Source organism: Hyperoodon ampullatus, assembly GCF_949752795.1.
Source record: "Hyperoodon ampullatus genome assembly, chromosome: X".
Classification (NCBI taxonomy): Eukaryota; Metazoa; Chordata; class Mammalia; order Artiodactyla; family Ziphiidae; genus Hyperoodon; species Hyperoodon ampullatus.
Genome location: NC_136913.1, coordinates 41,114,006 through 41,128,829, shown reverse-complemented (window position 1 = coordinate 41,128,829; position 14,824 = coordinate 41,114,006). Strand labels below are relative to the sequence as shown.

The 14,824-nt window shown below is 42.2% G+C and overlaps 1 protein-coding gene across 1 annotated transcript; it reads right to left on the bottom strand.

The window, feature by feature from the left end:
- Positions 1 to 10,227: 10,227 nt before the first annotated feature.
- DUSP21 (dual specificity phosphatase 21) lies at positions 10,228 to 10,797 on the bottom strand (the record flags this gene model as incomplete). The annotated part of the gene is given in 2 exon segments (XM_079728001.1): positions 10,228 to 10,497; positions 10,501 to 10,797. Coding segments are annotated over 2 exon segments (567 nt in total).
- Between the last annotated feature and the right edge of the window lie 4,027 nt (positions 10,798 to 14,824).

Below are 14,824 nucleotides of genomic sequence, written 5' to 3'. Positions count from 1 at the left end.
AAATGGCTCTTAAAAGAACTGAGTTGTAGGGGCTTCCCTGGTGGCGCAGTGGTTGAGAGTCCGCCTGCTGATGCAGGGGACATGGGTTCGTGCCCCGGTCCGGGAAGATCCCACATGCCGCGGAGTGGCTGGGCCCGTGAGCCGTGGCCACTGAGCCTGTGCATCCGGAGCCTGTGCTCCGCAACGGGTGAGACCACAACAGTGAGAGGCCCGCGTACCGCAAAAAAAAAAAAAAAAAAAAAAAAACTGAGTTGTAATAAGAGACATGCAAATTTAAAAGTAAACCGAGATACCATTTTTCATGAGTCAGAATGGCCAAAGATACAAAAGTGTGATAATACCCCACGCTGCTGATTTTGTGAGGAAACAGGCACTTGGATACATTGCTGGTAGGTGTTAGTAACATCCATAGGAATTAATCTGGCAATGTTTATCAAATTTTCAAATTGTGAAATTAGAACCTGTGAGATAATAGAAAAAATATATATTGGTCTCTGCCCCCTCCCTCCCCGTTCCTAAAAAAATCTTGTCATTACCTACGTGATAAGAGCACTAGGAGCATCTTTTATTCTAACGAGGTGACTCGAGGTGGGCCTGGATGGCTCCTGGATGGAGCTGGTCACTACAAAGACCAAGCCATGGTTAGAAGCTTAGGATTTTCAGCCTCCACCCCATCCTCCAGAGAGGGTATGGGGGCTGGAAATGGAGTTAATGCTCCATCCTGCCTACGTGAGGACGCCTCCATAAAATTCCAAAAGCATGGGGTTCCAGGAGCTTCCAAGTGGGTGAACACATCCACATACCAGGAAGGTGATGCACCCCAACTCCACAGAAACAGAAGCTCCTGCACTTGGGACCCTCCCAGACCTCACCCTAGGTATCTCTTCATCTGGCTGTTGATCTGTATCCTTTATCATGTCCTCTAATACACTGGTAAACCTAAAGTAAGCATTTCCCTAAGTTCTGTGAGACGTTCAAGCAAATTAATGGAGCCTGAGGAGGGGGTTGTGGCTGTGGGTAACCTGGGGACCTACTAGTTGTAACTGGCATCTGAAGTTGGACGGAGGGCAGCCTTCAGAGACTGAGCCCTTAACCTCTCAGATCTGATGCGCTCTCCAGGTAGATAGTGTCAGAATTGAGTTAAATTATAGACTACCAGCTGGCGTCACAGAGGATTGCTTGATGGGGTAAAAAACTCCACGTATTTGGTGACCAGAAGTGTCAGAAGTGAAGTGTTCTGTGTGAATGTATGTGGTAGTTGTGTGAGCAGTCAAGGAGACACACGGGTGGAAAACAAGGTTTTCGTGAACACAGACTCACTAATTCCATTTCTAATAATACTCTGTGGGTATATTTGAACATGAATAAAATAACTTATGTACGTAAACTTAACTACAGCAGTTTATTTATTGCAGTATTATTTGTAACAGCAAAATTCTGGTAACAGCCAAACGTCCATCAATAAGGGACAGATTACATGAATTATAATACTTCCATACAATGGAATACTGTGCAGTTGTAAAAGAGAATGAGAATGTTCTCTTTTACTGACTTAGCACTATCTGTAACATATATTACTAAACAGAAACAAGACAGAGAAGAGTGTCTAAAGTATGCTACCATTTGTTGAAAAATGAGAAAAAATACATGCGTAATTCCCTGCAAATTCATAATGTAATATCTTAGAAGGATACAGGAAAAACTCATAATATTTACTGCCTTTGGGGAGGAGAACTGGTTGGCTAGAGGACAGAGATGAGGAGACTTTTCACTCTATATACCCTTATGTACCACTTGAATGCTGAATCACAAGTATACTACCTATTCAAACATTAAAATTTTTTAAATAACAAAATATGATAAAAACATATATATACACTTAGAATCCTACCAGTAGATAATGCACTGTTCAAGAAAGGGCTAATGAGAAAATCTCAGTGCTATAGAAGCAAAAATTATACACGTCATATTCTTTGACCACCATGCAGTAAAGCTGGAAATGAATGCAAACTCTCACTGTCCCCAGCACAGGCCCCAGACGTGCCTAAACTTGGAGCCTCCAGGGTTCAATCAAATATATCACACAGGCCGTCTAACTCGATCAAGTTCCATGCTCATTTTTTATTCCCTCACCATAGAGGTTATTGAAGAAAGAAGCCAACTGTGAGTCAGGATTCTAACACTGTTAAGCCCTATTTCAGAAAGTCTTGTTAAATACACTTTCTGAACACAGCTACCTGACCGAAACCTTGATGCATCTCTCCAGGACCTGGCAGGGAGTCTGGCCCAAGCACCAAAATGTTACCATAAAATTCATGTTTTCACTGCCTTCTCTCCCCTTATCAGGCAGTTCCCAAAATTTGATCAAGAGGTCACCTCCCCGCATGCCTCTATCTCATGAATAGGGGACTAGTGAAGGTATATGGGAAGGAGACACTGAGGTAGCTGGAGATGGGCTCTTAAGGACCCACAGGTAAACATAGCCCTCTTATTGTATATCTTTACTTCTTTACCTCAACAGCATAGGTCAGAATGGATAATCATGTGATGTCACAGATGTCTCATTGGTAATATAACAGATATGATGATAAATGTTTTAGCAGGCAAAAACTGTTTTTAAAAAATTGAATTGTAAAGAGTTGAATGAGGGTGTGTGTGTGTGTGTGTGTGTGTGTGTGTTAGTATATTAAATTATAATTTTCTAGCAGTATGAGCCTTTGGAATTAAGATACACAAGCTCCAGAAATATGATTAATACTCTACTGATCAAGTTTCACATTCTGGGTAGATGATCTTTCATTTAAATATTTAAATATGTAGAAACACATACAATGTGTGTTCTATTTTTCCCTTTCAGTCCTCTAATAACTGGTTAAACAGTTCTTTATATTAGATTTTCTCTGAGAAAATAACTATTATGGTTTCTGTTTTCCTGATTCAACCTTGACTAATACCCAAGAAAACAGTAATTCCAGTCAAAACTGCCATAATTAATTTGGTAAAGTAGCAGGATACAAAATTAATGCTCAGAAATCTCTGGCATTCTTATACACTAATGATGAAAAATCTGAAAGTGAAATTAAGAAAACACTCCCATTTACCACTGCAACAAAAAGAATAAACTATCTAGGAATAAACCTACTTAAGGAGACAAAAGACCTGTATGCAGAAAATTATAAGACACTGATGAAAGAAATTAAAGATGATACAAATAGATGGAGAGATATACCGTGTTCTTGGATTGGAAGAATCAACATTGTGAAAATGACTCTACTACCCAAAGCAATCAACAGATTCAATGCAATCCCTATCAAACTACCACTGGCATTTTTCACAGAACTAGAACAAAAAATTTCACAATTCGTATGGAAACACAAAAGACCCCGAATAGCCAAAGCAATCTTGAGCACGAAAAATGGAGCTGGAGGAATCAGGCCCCCTGACTTCAGACTATACTACAAAGCTACAGTAATCAAGACAGTATGGTACTGGCACAAAAACAGAAATACAGATCAATGGAACAGGAGAGAAAGCCCAGAGATAAAGCCACACACATATGGTCACCTTATCTTTGATAAAGGAGGCAAGAATATACAATGGAGAAAAGACAGCCTCTTCAATAAGTGGTGCTGGGAAAACTGGACAGCTACATGTAAAAGTATGAAATTAGAACACTCCCTAACACCATACACAAAAATAAACTCAAAATGGATTAAAGACCTAAATGCAAGGCCAGACACTATCAAACTCTTAGAGGAAAATGTAGGCAGAACACTCTATGACATAAATCACAGCAAGATCCTTTTTGACCCACCTCCTAGAGAAATGAAAATAAAAACAAAAATAAACAAATGGGACCTAATGAAACTTAACAGCTTTTGCACAACAAAGGAAACCATAAACAAGACCAAAAGACAACCCTCAGAATGGGAGAAAATATTTGCAAATGAAGCAACTGACAAAGGATTAATCTCCAAAATTTACAAGCAGCTCATGCAGCTCAATAACAAAAAAACAAACAACCCAATCCAAAAATGGGCAGAAGACCTAAATAGACATTTCTCCAAAGAAGATATACAGACTGCCAACAAACACATGAAAGAATGCTCAACATCATTAATCATTAGAGAAATGCAAATCCAAACTACAATGAGATATCATCTCACAGCAGTCAGAATGGCCATCATCAAAAAATCTAGAAACAGGGCTTCCCTGGTGGCGCAGTGGTTGAGAGTCCGCCTGCCGATGCAGGGGACACGGGTTCGTGCCCCGGTCTGGGAAGATCCCACATGTCGCGGAGTGGCTGGGCCCGTGAGCCATGGCCGCTGAGCCTGCGTGTCTGGAGCCTGTGCTCCGCAGCGGGAGAGGCCACAACAGTGAGAGGCCCGCGTACCGCAAAACAAAACAAAACAAATCTAGAAACAATAAATGCTGGAGAGGGTGTGGAGAAAAGGGAACCCTCTTGCACTGTTGGTGGGAATGTAAATTGATACAGCCACTATGGAGAACAGTATGGAGGTTCCTTAAAAAAGCTACAAATAGAACTACCATATGATCCAGCAATACCACTACTGGGCATATACCCTGAGCAAACCATAATTCAAAAAGAGTCATGTACCAATATGTTCATTGCAGCTCTATTTACAATACCCAGGACATGGAAGCAACCTAAGTGTCCATCAATAGATGAATGGATAAAGAAGATGTGGCACATATATACAATGGAATATTACTCAGCCATAAGAAGAAACGAAATTGAGTTATTTGTAATGAGGTGGATGGACCTAGAGTCTGTCATACAGAGTGAAGTAAGTCAGAAAGAGAAAAACAAATACCGTATGCTAACACATATATATGGAATCTAAGGGAAAAAAAAAGGTCATGAAGAACCTAGGGGTAAGATGGGAATAAAGACACAGACCTACTAGAGCATGGACTTGAGGATATGGGGAGGGGGAAGGGTAAGCTGTGACAAAGTGAGAGAGTGGCATGGACATATATACACTACCAAACGTAAAATAGATAGCTAGTGGGAAGCAGCCACATAGCACAGGGAGATCAGCTCTGTGGTTTGTGACCATCTAGAGGGTTGGGATAGGGAGGGTGGGAGGGAGGGAGATGCAAGACGGAAGAGATATGGGAACATATGTATATGTATAACTGATTCACTTTGTTATAAAGCAGAAACTAACACACCATTGTAAAGCAATTATACTCCAATAAAGATGTTAAAAAAAAACTGCCATAACTATTAAAATAATTCCTTCAGAAGAGAAAAAGAAAGAATCTAACAACAACAACCAAAAGGCCTCTGAAAAAGAAGCATAACTGTGGGGGAGAGGTAGGGAGGATGTCATTGCTCTACCAAATGTTACAGCCTATTATGAAGCTGCACCAATTTTAAGGAGTGTGATATTGGCACAAGAAGAGATAGACAATGTAACAAATCAGAAGGAACAAAAGCAGACACAAATATTTATGATGGTTTTGCAACATCTCAAATTTTAAAAAATTAAGAACTCCAATTTATACCATGTACCAAAATTAGTTTGGGATAGATTTAAGTGTTACATGTCCCACAGTGTAATAATTGATTGAGGCAAGTAATGCTAATATTACTGGATGAAAGAAACAGGATATTCACAGGGTATAAAAGTATCACCCTACAGATTACTTACTAGGTTTAAAGGCAGGTATCTGGTGGTCACCACCTTAACTAAGTGATCAAACTAAGAATCATTGCTCATGGGACAAAGAGACGTTTGTGCCTCCTGACATGATGTAACATGACAGCACCTCTGAAGTGTTCTGGGAAAAAAACTTAATCCAAATCTAATCAAACATCCAGACCTAATGTCCAGTTTAAAGAAAATGCAGGTGCTAAAGGAACAAGCAAAACAATAACATGAGGAAATAATTGAACAAATCCAGAATGCTGGACATTGTACCACAAAATTGTTCTGGACTCATCATAAAGACAATGTCGTGGGAAAAAGAGTAGAAGCACTGTTCTAGATTAAAAGAAATATGATAAAGAAATATAATGTGTGATCCTAATTGCATCCTGTTTGGGAAAGAAAAAAAAATAGCTATAAAGGACGTTTTGGGCATTAAGTGAGAAAATTTAAATATGGATTGATGGTAGAGAACTACTGTTAATTAATTGGCTTAGGCTTGATAATGATATCATCAGTGTGTAGGAGAATGTTCTTATTCTTAGATGATGCATTTTGAAATATTCAAGGGCGAAGGACCATGATATCTGCAACTTACTTTCAAATAAGTCAGAAAAAAAAGTATTATATTGAGAAAGAAAGCACATATGACAAAAGGCTAACAATTGATTAACATTTTTGGATGTTTGAAAGTTTTCAAATTAAAAAATTGGGGGAAAAGGTTTAAAAGTGAAAAAAACATTAATGAGGAGAAAATAATAGTTAACATTTTAATGATTATGCAATGGAGAAAACCTTTCAAGTATCATTCAGAAGCAAAAACAATTCAGTTAAAAGACTCATAGATTTAACTACATACAAATTTAAACTTTTGAATCACAAACAAGCACCATAAACAAATGGCACGTGATAAACTGGGGAAAATCTATGCAACATATTTGACAAGGAAAGTTGACTATCCTTATTCTATATTTCAGGTCCTACAACTGAAAAGAAAAATAAAAGATTTACAATCTGATAGAAAATTGTCTAAGGGCATGAATAGATCATTCAAAAAAGAAGGAAAATGATGAGAAGATATGGAATACCTAGTATTTACATATTCACTACTGTTTGGTTGATGTTTCTCAGCCATTATCAGAGTCATCTGAGATGCTTGTTAAAAATGCAGCTTCCTGGGGCTTCCCTGGTGGCACAGTGGTTAATAATCCGCCTGCCAATGCAGGGGACACGGGTTCGAGCCCTGGTCCGGAAAGATCCCACGTGCCACAGAACAAATAAGCCCGTGCGCCACAACTACGGAGCACGTGTGCCACAAATACTGAAGCCCACACGCCCAGAGCCCATGCTCCGCAACAAGAGAAGCCCCTGCAATGAGAAGCCTGCGCACCGCAATGAAGAGTAGCCCTGCCTCGCCGCAAGGAAGACCCAACGCAGCCAAAAATAAAATATAAATAAATTAATTTTTTTTTAAATGCAGCTTCCTGGGGAATTCCCTGGCAGTCCAGTGGTTAGGACTCTGTGCTCTCACTGCTGAATGCCCAGGTTCGATCCCTGGTGGGGGAACTAAATTCCCATAGGCTACTTGGTGTGGCCAAAAAGAAGGCAGCTTCCTGGAACTTACCTATTACCTACTGAAACTAAATTTGTGCCGCTGAGGCCCAGGTATCTGTATAATAAAAGAACCCCCAGGTGATTCGTATGTATACTATTTGGGAATCAAGGGTATGACTCAAATTTTTCCTTTCTTCAATCTACTTACCTTTGTCTCGAAAGAAATGAAAGGAAAGAGAACCCAGTGTGCATGTCGCCTCCTCACTCCTGAGCTCTGTGCTGCCTTGGCAAGTTCCTTAACCTCTTGGAACCTCTGATTTCTCATTTGTAGGAGGTGGACCACCTTGAAGGGCTGTTGAAAAGGCTTGAGACACTGTTGTAAAGTGCCCAGTACTGTGCTTGGCATATAATAGCTTCCTAATAAATTGTTGTTATAGGGTCATGCTGGAGTAGAATGAGCCCCCAATATGACTGGTGTCCTATAAGAAGAAGGAAATTTGGACACAGATATGCACAGAGGAAAGACAGATATGAAGACACACTAGGGAATGTGGCCACACAGCCATGTGGCCACAGAAGCAGATACGGGAGTGATGCATCTACAAGCCAAGGAATGTCAAGGATTGCTGACAACCATCAGAAGCTAGGAAGAGGCAAGGAAGGATTCCCCCCACCGCCGACCCCCTACCCCCGACAGTTTTCGGAGGAATCATGGCCCTGCAGAGACCTCCATTTAGGATTCTGGCTTCCAGACTGTGAGAAAATAAATTTCTGTTGTTTTAAGTCACCTAGTTTTTGGTACTTTCTTATAGCAGCCCCGAGGAAAGTAATACAAAGCCAAATAGCCTTCACAGGTGAATGTAAAACAAACTGTGGTACATCCATACAATGGACAACAGCATGGGTAAATCACAAAGACTGAGAGAAACCGGTCACCAGAGGTTGCATCCTGTATGATTCCATTAATGTGACATTCTGTTAAAGGCAAGTCTATAGGATGGAGAACCAATCAGTGTTTGCCAGAGGTTGGGGTGGGGGCCAGAGTTTGATTACAAAGGGAAGACATGAGGGAAATTTTTGGAGTCATGGAACTGCTCTGTGTCCTGATTGTGGCAGTGGTTACACAAATGTACCCATTGTTACCCAGTACCCACTGAGAGAACTGTATGTCCAAAGAGATTTAATTTGATGGTGTGTTAATTTAGGTATTAAAAAAAATGAAAGCACACGCACATATATATATATCCAAACAAATTTCTTTTAAAAATGCTTGAAAAGAAATTTTCTTTCTGGGTTTCTGCCAGAAAGGCTGCTTTGTGGAGAATCTGCCACACTAGCCCTTGTGTTTTGTGAGCCTGGTCTTCTATCTGTAAAAGGAGAGGATGCATCTAGAGCAGAGGTTTTCATAATGTCCCCCACCCCCACTGCCCCAAATTGCATCCCTGGACACTCCTTTTGTGGAAGTGGGAGCGGGGATGGGTTTGGAGAGAAAGGGGTCTGGACCCACAGGTCTGCATCAACCAGAGTGGTTGTGCTCTTTGTCTCATATTGTTTACCTAGAGTAATTCTCGATTAGAATAGCTGCTCCCAAGCCAGAGCCAGATACCTGGGGATTTTGAACAATCCTGGATTCCAGGGCCTACTTCTGGGGTCCACTCATTCATCCCTTTGGCAAGTGCCTTCACAGATCCTGGTGGAACCCCTGGGTGCTGGCTCTAATGGTCAGTGATTATAAATAAGGCCTTTGGGTAGGGGACAGGGGGCCCTGGAATGATGCTTCTTGCTTTCACATGGATTAAATACAATGACACATTGAGAATGCTGAAAAGGCTCTAAATGTAGACCTCCTCTGAGGTAGGGTCCAAAAGAACCTTAGACCATTTGTTTTTGTAGATAGGATGATTTTTTAGAAGAGCGCTGTGTAGACAACAAAGGGCTGTATACAGATGGGGAAAAGGCCGCTGTGAGGATGGATGTGCTGACCCCCAACCAGCAGGGCTAAAGATTATCCTTAATAACAAGAGCAGCCCTTTCCTCTAAGCAGGAAACCATTCGCCTGCTAGGTCCCACGCTAAGGAATCTAATCCTCACAGCAACCCTGGGAGAGACAGGCTATCACTGCTTTGACAGGTAAGGAAATGGAGGCTCTGAGAGGCCCCACTTACAATGGGAGGAGGTGACAGAGCCAGTCCTGGCCAGCAGCTCCAGCCTATCATGCCAAGGCCCGTGAGAGCAACGGAGGCCTTGTGTCAGGCAGGCTCTCTCTCTTAGCAAGTGCCCTGGAGAAGGGGATTAATGTTCCTTTTTCACAAAGGCTGGTGGGGATTGATGAGGGCAACTCAAGACCTTGCCATTTAGCACAGCACTGGAAAAAATATTTTTAAACTTTATATAGTGGAATTGTTTTTTTTTTTGAAAACTATTTAACATGTAAATCTAATCTAGAAAACCAGAGTTGGGTCATTGTGGTTGAAGGTGGGGTCAGGGGTGGCCTGAGGCTCCCCCAGGACTCCCAGAGAACCCCAAGAAGGCCACTTATCCACTAGGTTGGCACTTACTGTAAGAAGCACACAGTGGGTACCACGATGTCTAAGCCTCTAGCTTTGGATTGGGAAGAACCAGGTGGGATTGGGGCACTGGTTGGGGGGGTGGGGGGGAGGAACGGCTGAGGGGGACTCATCCCTGGGTTAGTAGTTTGCTCCGGCAGGTCCCAGGGTTCAGGTCCATCTGAGCTGGGCACCACCTTCGGCACCCTCCTCTCTTGCCAGGCCGCAGCAGCCATGCCGTGCCACTCACAGGATAAGAAACATTGTCACCATTTTACTTTTAATGAATTTTATTCTTTAAAGATAAGGCATACTAAGCTAAACGCCCCCCCCCCCCCACCCTGTTTGCTTGCTCTTCTAAAAGGTGGTTTCTAGTTCCTTTACCAACAAAAGTTCAACGTTCAATGTTGATATAGGATTTGCAGCAGATGTCAGGGGCTGACCGGGATGGCTCACCTTGGCATCATCGAACAGACCTTTTCCTCGTAGATGTCCGGAATCATACCCACCGGGGAACTGATCATGTGAACGGTGTTCTTACTAAACAGCTTGAATTCATAATGGATAAGCTGTTCCCAAAAGCCGATGTTGGGCCGGATGATGGGGCGGCATGACTTGGTCCACGTGTAGGCGTTCAGCAGCGACATGGAGTGGTACTTCATGAGGTACGCGAGGCAGAGAGCGGCAGAGCGGCTCACCCCGGCGGCGCAGTGCAGCAGCGTTCAGCCCTGCTTCATGTCCACGCTGTGGATGTGATCTGCAATAGGGTCAAAAAGGTCGTAGAGGTGCGAGGTGGGAGCATCTACCACCGGCACGTGTACGTACTGGATGTCTTCGAAGAACGTGTTGGTCACCTTCATCGACACGTTGATGACTGTCGTGATGTGGTTGGTAGACAGCATGAGTTCGTTGTCGGCTGCCACCCTATTGCTGATGTATAGACTGCTGGTTATCCGGGAGAGGCCAGGGACCGAGGGCTGCCCGACAGCCTGAGCCAGGAGGGGACACGGGGGTGTTGTCATCAAGGCGGCGGGACAGCGGTATCTCCTGGCTGCTTCGGGGCACCTCTCCCGGGAGCGAGTTCAGGAAGCAGCAGCTCGGTGGAGTCTCTTGGAGAGGGTCTGGGGGACAGTATACCAGTCACAGGTCACCACCCCGTCTCCACCCCCAACCCCACCCCCGCCGCCCTGCGCGGGAGTCACAGGCCCCCACTGCCCTTCCCACTGGTTTCCATGGCAGTGGCAGCTCGCTACAGGGAGGACTTGGCCGCAGAGCTGGGTCTTCAGAGAAACCCCAGATCTCTCTTCTTTTTATCTTTCTTCATAGTCATTTATTTTCCGAGCCCGAATTCTTATCTGTCTTGATGTTTTAAAATGTTCTGTTACCAGATAGCTATTTTATGCTTCAGTTTTTGGATCACACTGAACTCAGTATCTATGAATGCTTCTATTTTATCGGTGTTGAAGAACAGGGCTTACACTTTTTCTACAAAGTAACAGCATCATATTTTTACACTGGGGCACAGCATTTGGCTCATGTGATATGCTAATCTTTATAAAACTGCAGCGAGATAGGGGTTTGGTTGGGCTTGGTGAGCTAGCCTGATACTTCTTTGTTGATTGTAGCCATAGAATTATTTTCCTGCTCACAGACACATCAGGACCGTTTCTAAGGGAACATTGCTGATATATAGCCCTTTATCTATCATGAAGTTGGCCTGTGGTGAACAATTGTGACTAATTTAGCTGTGTCACTGTCCATTTGTGCATACAGCCCAAATGATTTATCACTCGATTCTACTTTATTACCTGAAACAACAGCTCAAATTTTCTTGTCTACTTTCTCCAAAAAGAATGCCCACATGCTTTGTAAGCTACAAGTCATTTTGACCGCCACCAGTGGTTTCTAACCAGTAATGTTAAAAATTCTGGAGCCAGTCAATGCTACATCATAACTGGGCTAAAAATAGATTTTTAAAACGCTCCCTGAGATTTGCATTTCCTCTCAGCTAAGATTTTTGTAGAATTTGACTGAAGATTCGAAACAACTATAACCTAAAACTAACAAATTCTTTCACAGAGCAGCTCAGAGACTCATCACTTCCCCATCACTCCTTGTCATTTTGGGGTTGTGTGCAAAGGTGTGCTCCTTAAATTTTAAAAATGTAGTAAAATTAGGGACTTCCCTGGCAGTCCAGTGGTTAGGACTCAACGCTTTCACTACTGTGGCCCCGGGTTCAATCCCTGGTAATGGAACTAAGATCCCACAAGCCACGTGGCACAGCCAAAAAAAAAATATATATATATATATATATATATATATATATTAAAATTAACCAAAATAATTCCATACACTATTCTCAAAGACAAGCATGGCTCATATTAAATAGATTCATGTATTTTTCCAGCCAATATTCTGTGATGCCCTTTCATCTGAGGGATTTTGGATGTCTTAAAACTCCACTGTAGGACTTCTCCTGGGTGGATGAGAAGATGTTTCCTCCTCCTGAGTTTGGAAATTGGTCACTTTCAGACTTCCACTTATCTCTACTTTTCCTTATTATTTAGGGGGAAACATGTACAAGGGACTTGCTGAAGAACACACTCTCTTCCTGCCACTGGGAAAAGACCCTGGGTGTCAAGAACTAGTTAACACTCAGATTTCTCAATTCAGTAGTCAAAGCCCTTTCCTCTCTGATCTAAGCCTGCCTTTCCAATCTCATTCATTCATTTACTCACCAAATTTTTATTAAGAATCTATTGTGTGCTAGGCATTTTCACTCATGTAAATCTTCAGTTCTGACCAAACAAATCAAATGTTCTTGGTAATTGCAACATATACATTCCTGCTTCCTTACCTTTGTTCATGCCACTCCTCTCCCATGAGAAAACGCTCTCGCTCCTTCTTGCTTACTGAATCCTTTCCAAGCCTCAAGAATCAGCTCGATTAATTTTTTTAAAAAAGCATCAGCTGAGCATCCAGTTGGTGTCAGGTACAGTTCTAGCATTGTGTAGATCCAACACAACACACACAGGCCCAGATATCAAAGAGCTTACAGTTTAGTCAGAGAGATACATAATCATGAAAGAGTCCGGAAGAGAGGGTGATTCATTGTTTTATGTGTGTCTGTGCTCGGGGACCGGGGCAGCCAGGAGGGATATCATGAAAGGCTTCACAGAAAACATGACCTGGAACAAAGCTTTTTGTTCATTTGTTTGTTTTTATTATTTATTCTGTCCAAGTCTTTGTTTTGAAAAATTTCAAACCTACAGCAAAGGTGAAGAATAGAATAGTGAGCACCTGTGTACCCTTCACCTGTAATTTCTCTATTGTAAACAGTTGCCATCGCATTTCCTTCGTCTCTCTATTTAGATATACAAACACACATAGTCATCTGTTTACTTGTTTCTTTTTGCTGAACCATTGCTAACTGCAGATATAGCAACACTTTAGCCCTTTCAAGGCATCCTAAGAACAAGGACACTCTCCTCTGTAACCACAATACAATGACTGTACTCAGGAAATTTAACATTGACCCAAGTTTATTATCTAATATATAACCCATATTCAAAATTCACCAGTCCTCCAAATAATGTTATTTGTAGCTGTTTTTTTCCCTTTGATCCAGGATGGAATCAAGGATCACACATTGCATTTAGTTGTCATGCTTCTTGAGCATCTTTTAATTTGGAACCATTTCTGAGCCTTTTGTTTTGCTTTGGTCTTTCCTGGCCACTGACATTTTTGAAGAGTTCAGGCCAGTTTTGCAGAACATCTTTCCATTTGGAAGTGTTTGATTGTTCCTTCAGGATTAGATTCAGGTGAACTATTTTTGGCAGGAATAGTACCAGATTGCATCATTCATTGGGGGCATATGATGTCTGTTTGTCCCATTAACGATGATGATAAATTTGACCACCAGGTTAAGGTGGCATTAGCTAGGTTTCTACATTGTAAAGGTAACTTTTCCTCTTTGTAATTAATAAAGAATATGTAGGGTGGTACTTCGAGTTTCTGGGAATATCTTTGGAATAGGACTTTGAAGGATGAATAGGAGTTTTCCAGGCAGATAAGAAGGTGGGAGCATTCTACACAGGAAGGGAAGTATGTGCAAAGGCACAAGGGTGTGAAATGGTGTCAGGAGGGCAGAGAACAACAATTCAGAATTACTAGAGCAGACAGAGTGACGCAGAAGTGATAGGTGGAATGGCTGTAGAAGCGGCAACACAGAGATCACAGACAGCCTTGCAACAGGCACTTGGGCTTCATCCCATAGGCTATGGTGGCACACTGGAGTATTTTATGCAGAGAAATGGCAAAACAATTAATTTTTAGGAAGCTCACTTACAGCTATGTGGGTGGATTTGTGGAGCAGAGGTGCAGTGGTGAGAAAGACAACACTCGAGGGAGTGAAAGCTATTGCAATAGTCTAGGTGAGCAATGGTACACCCATTGCAGACTCTTTTCTGCCATGGAAGCTGGATCAAATCCAAATATAGTTCACCTCCTCAAGTGTACACATAGGCCAGGCTACATAAGAGAATGGAATATTAAACTTCCTGTGGGTCAGTGTCTGGAGAGCTTGGTGTTCTGGGGGGCAGACAGTGAAGACAAGAGGCAGAGAATGTAGGTAATATGTTTACGTTGAAGGGTGGTGGTGGTGAGAAAACCTAAAAGAGTATGGGATGAGGGCACAGGAGAGCTAGTAGCTAAAAGGAGTTGCATGTTATATTGTCCGATGGACAGATAGGATAGGTAGTCCCCAGCAGAAGGCTCTAAGGCAGAGGTGGGAGTTGGCTTCCCCGAGTAGTGAGAGTTGTATGTTAATTCCATTTCCCATTCTCAACTGTGGCTGAGTCAGTTACACCACTGTACACAGCTAGCAGCAAGCCAGCTTCCTAGGACTCATTGCTGGGCTCAGTTTGGTCCTTAGTTTCTGGATGGTGAAGAGAGACAGATGGATATGAATGTGGAACTCTTTAAATAACACTCTCCAGTCCAGAATACAGATATTATGAGAAAATGATTGTGACTTATGTTAGGTGAAAA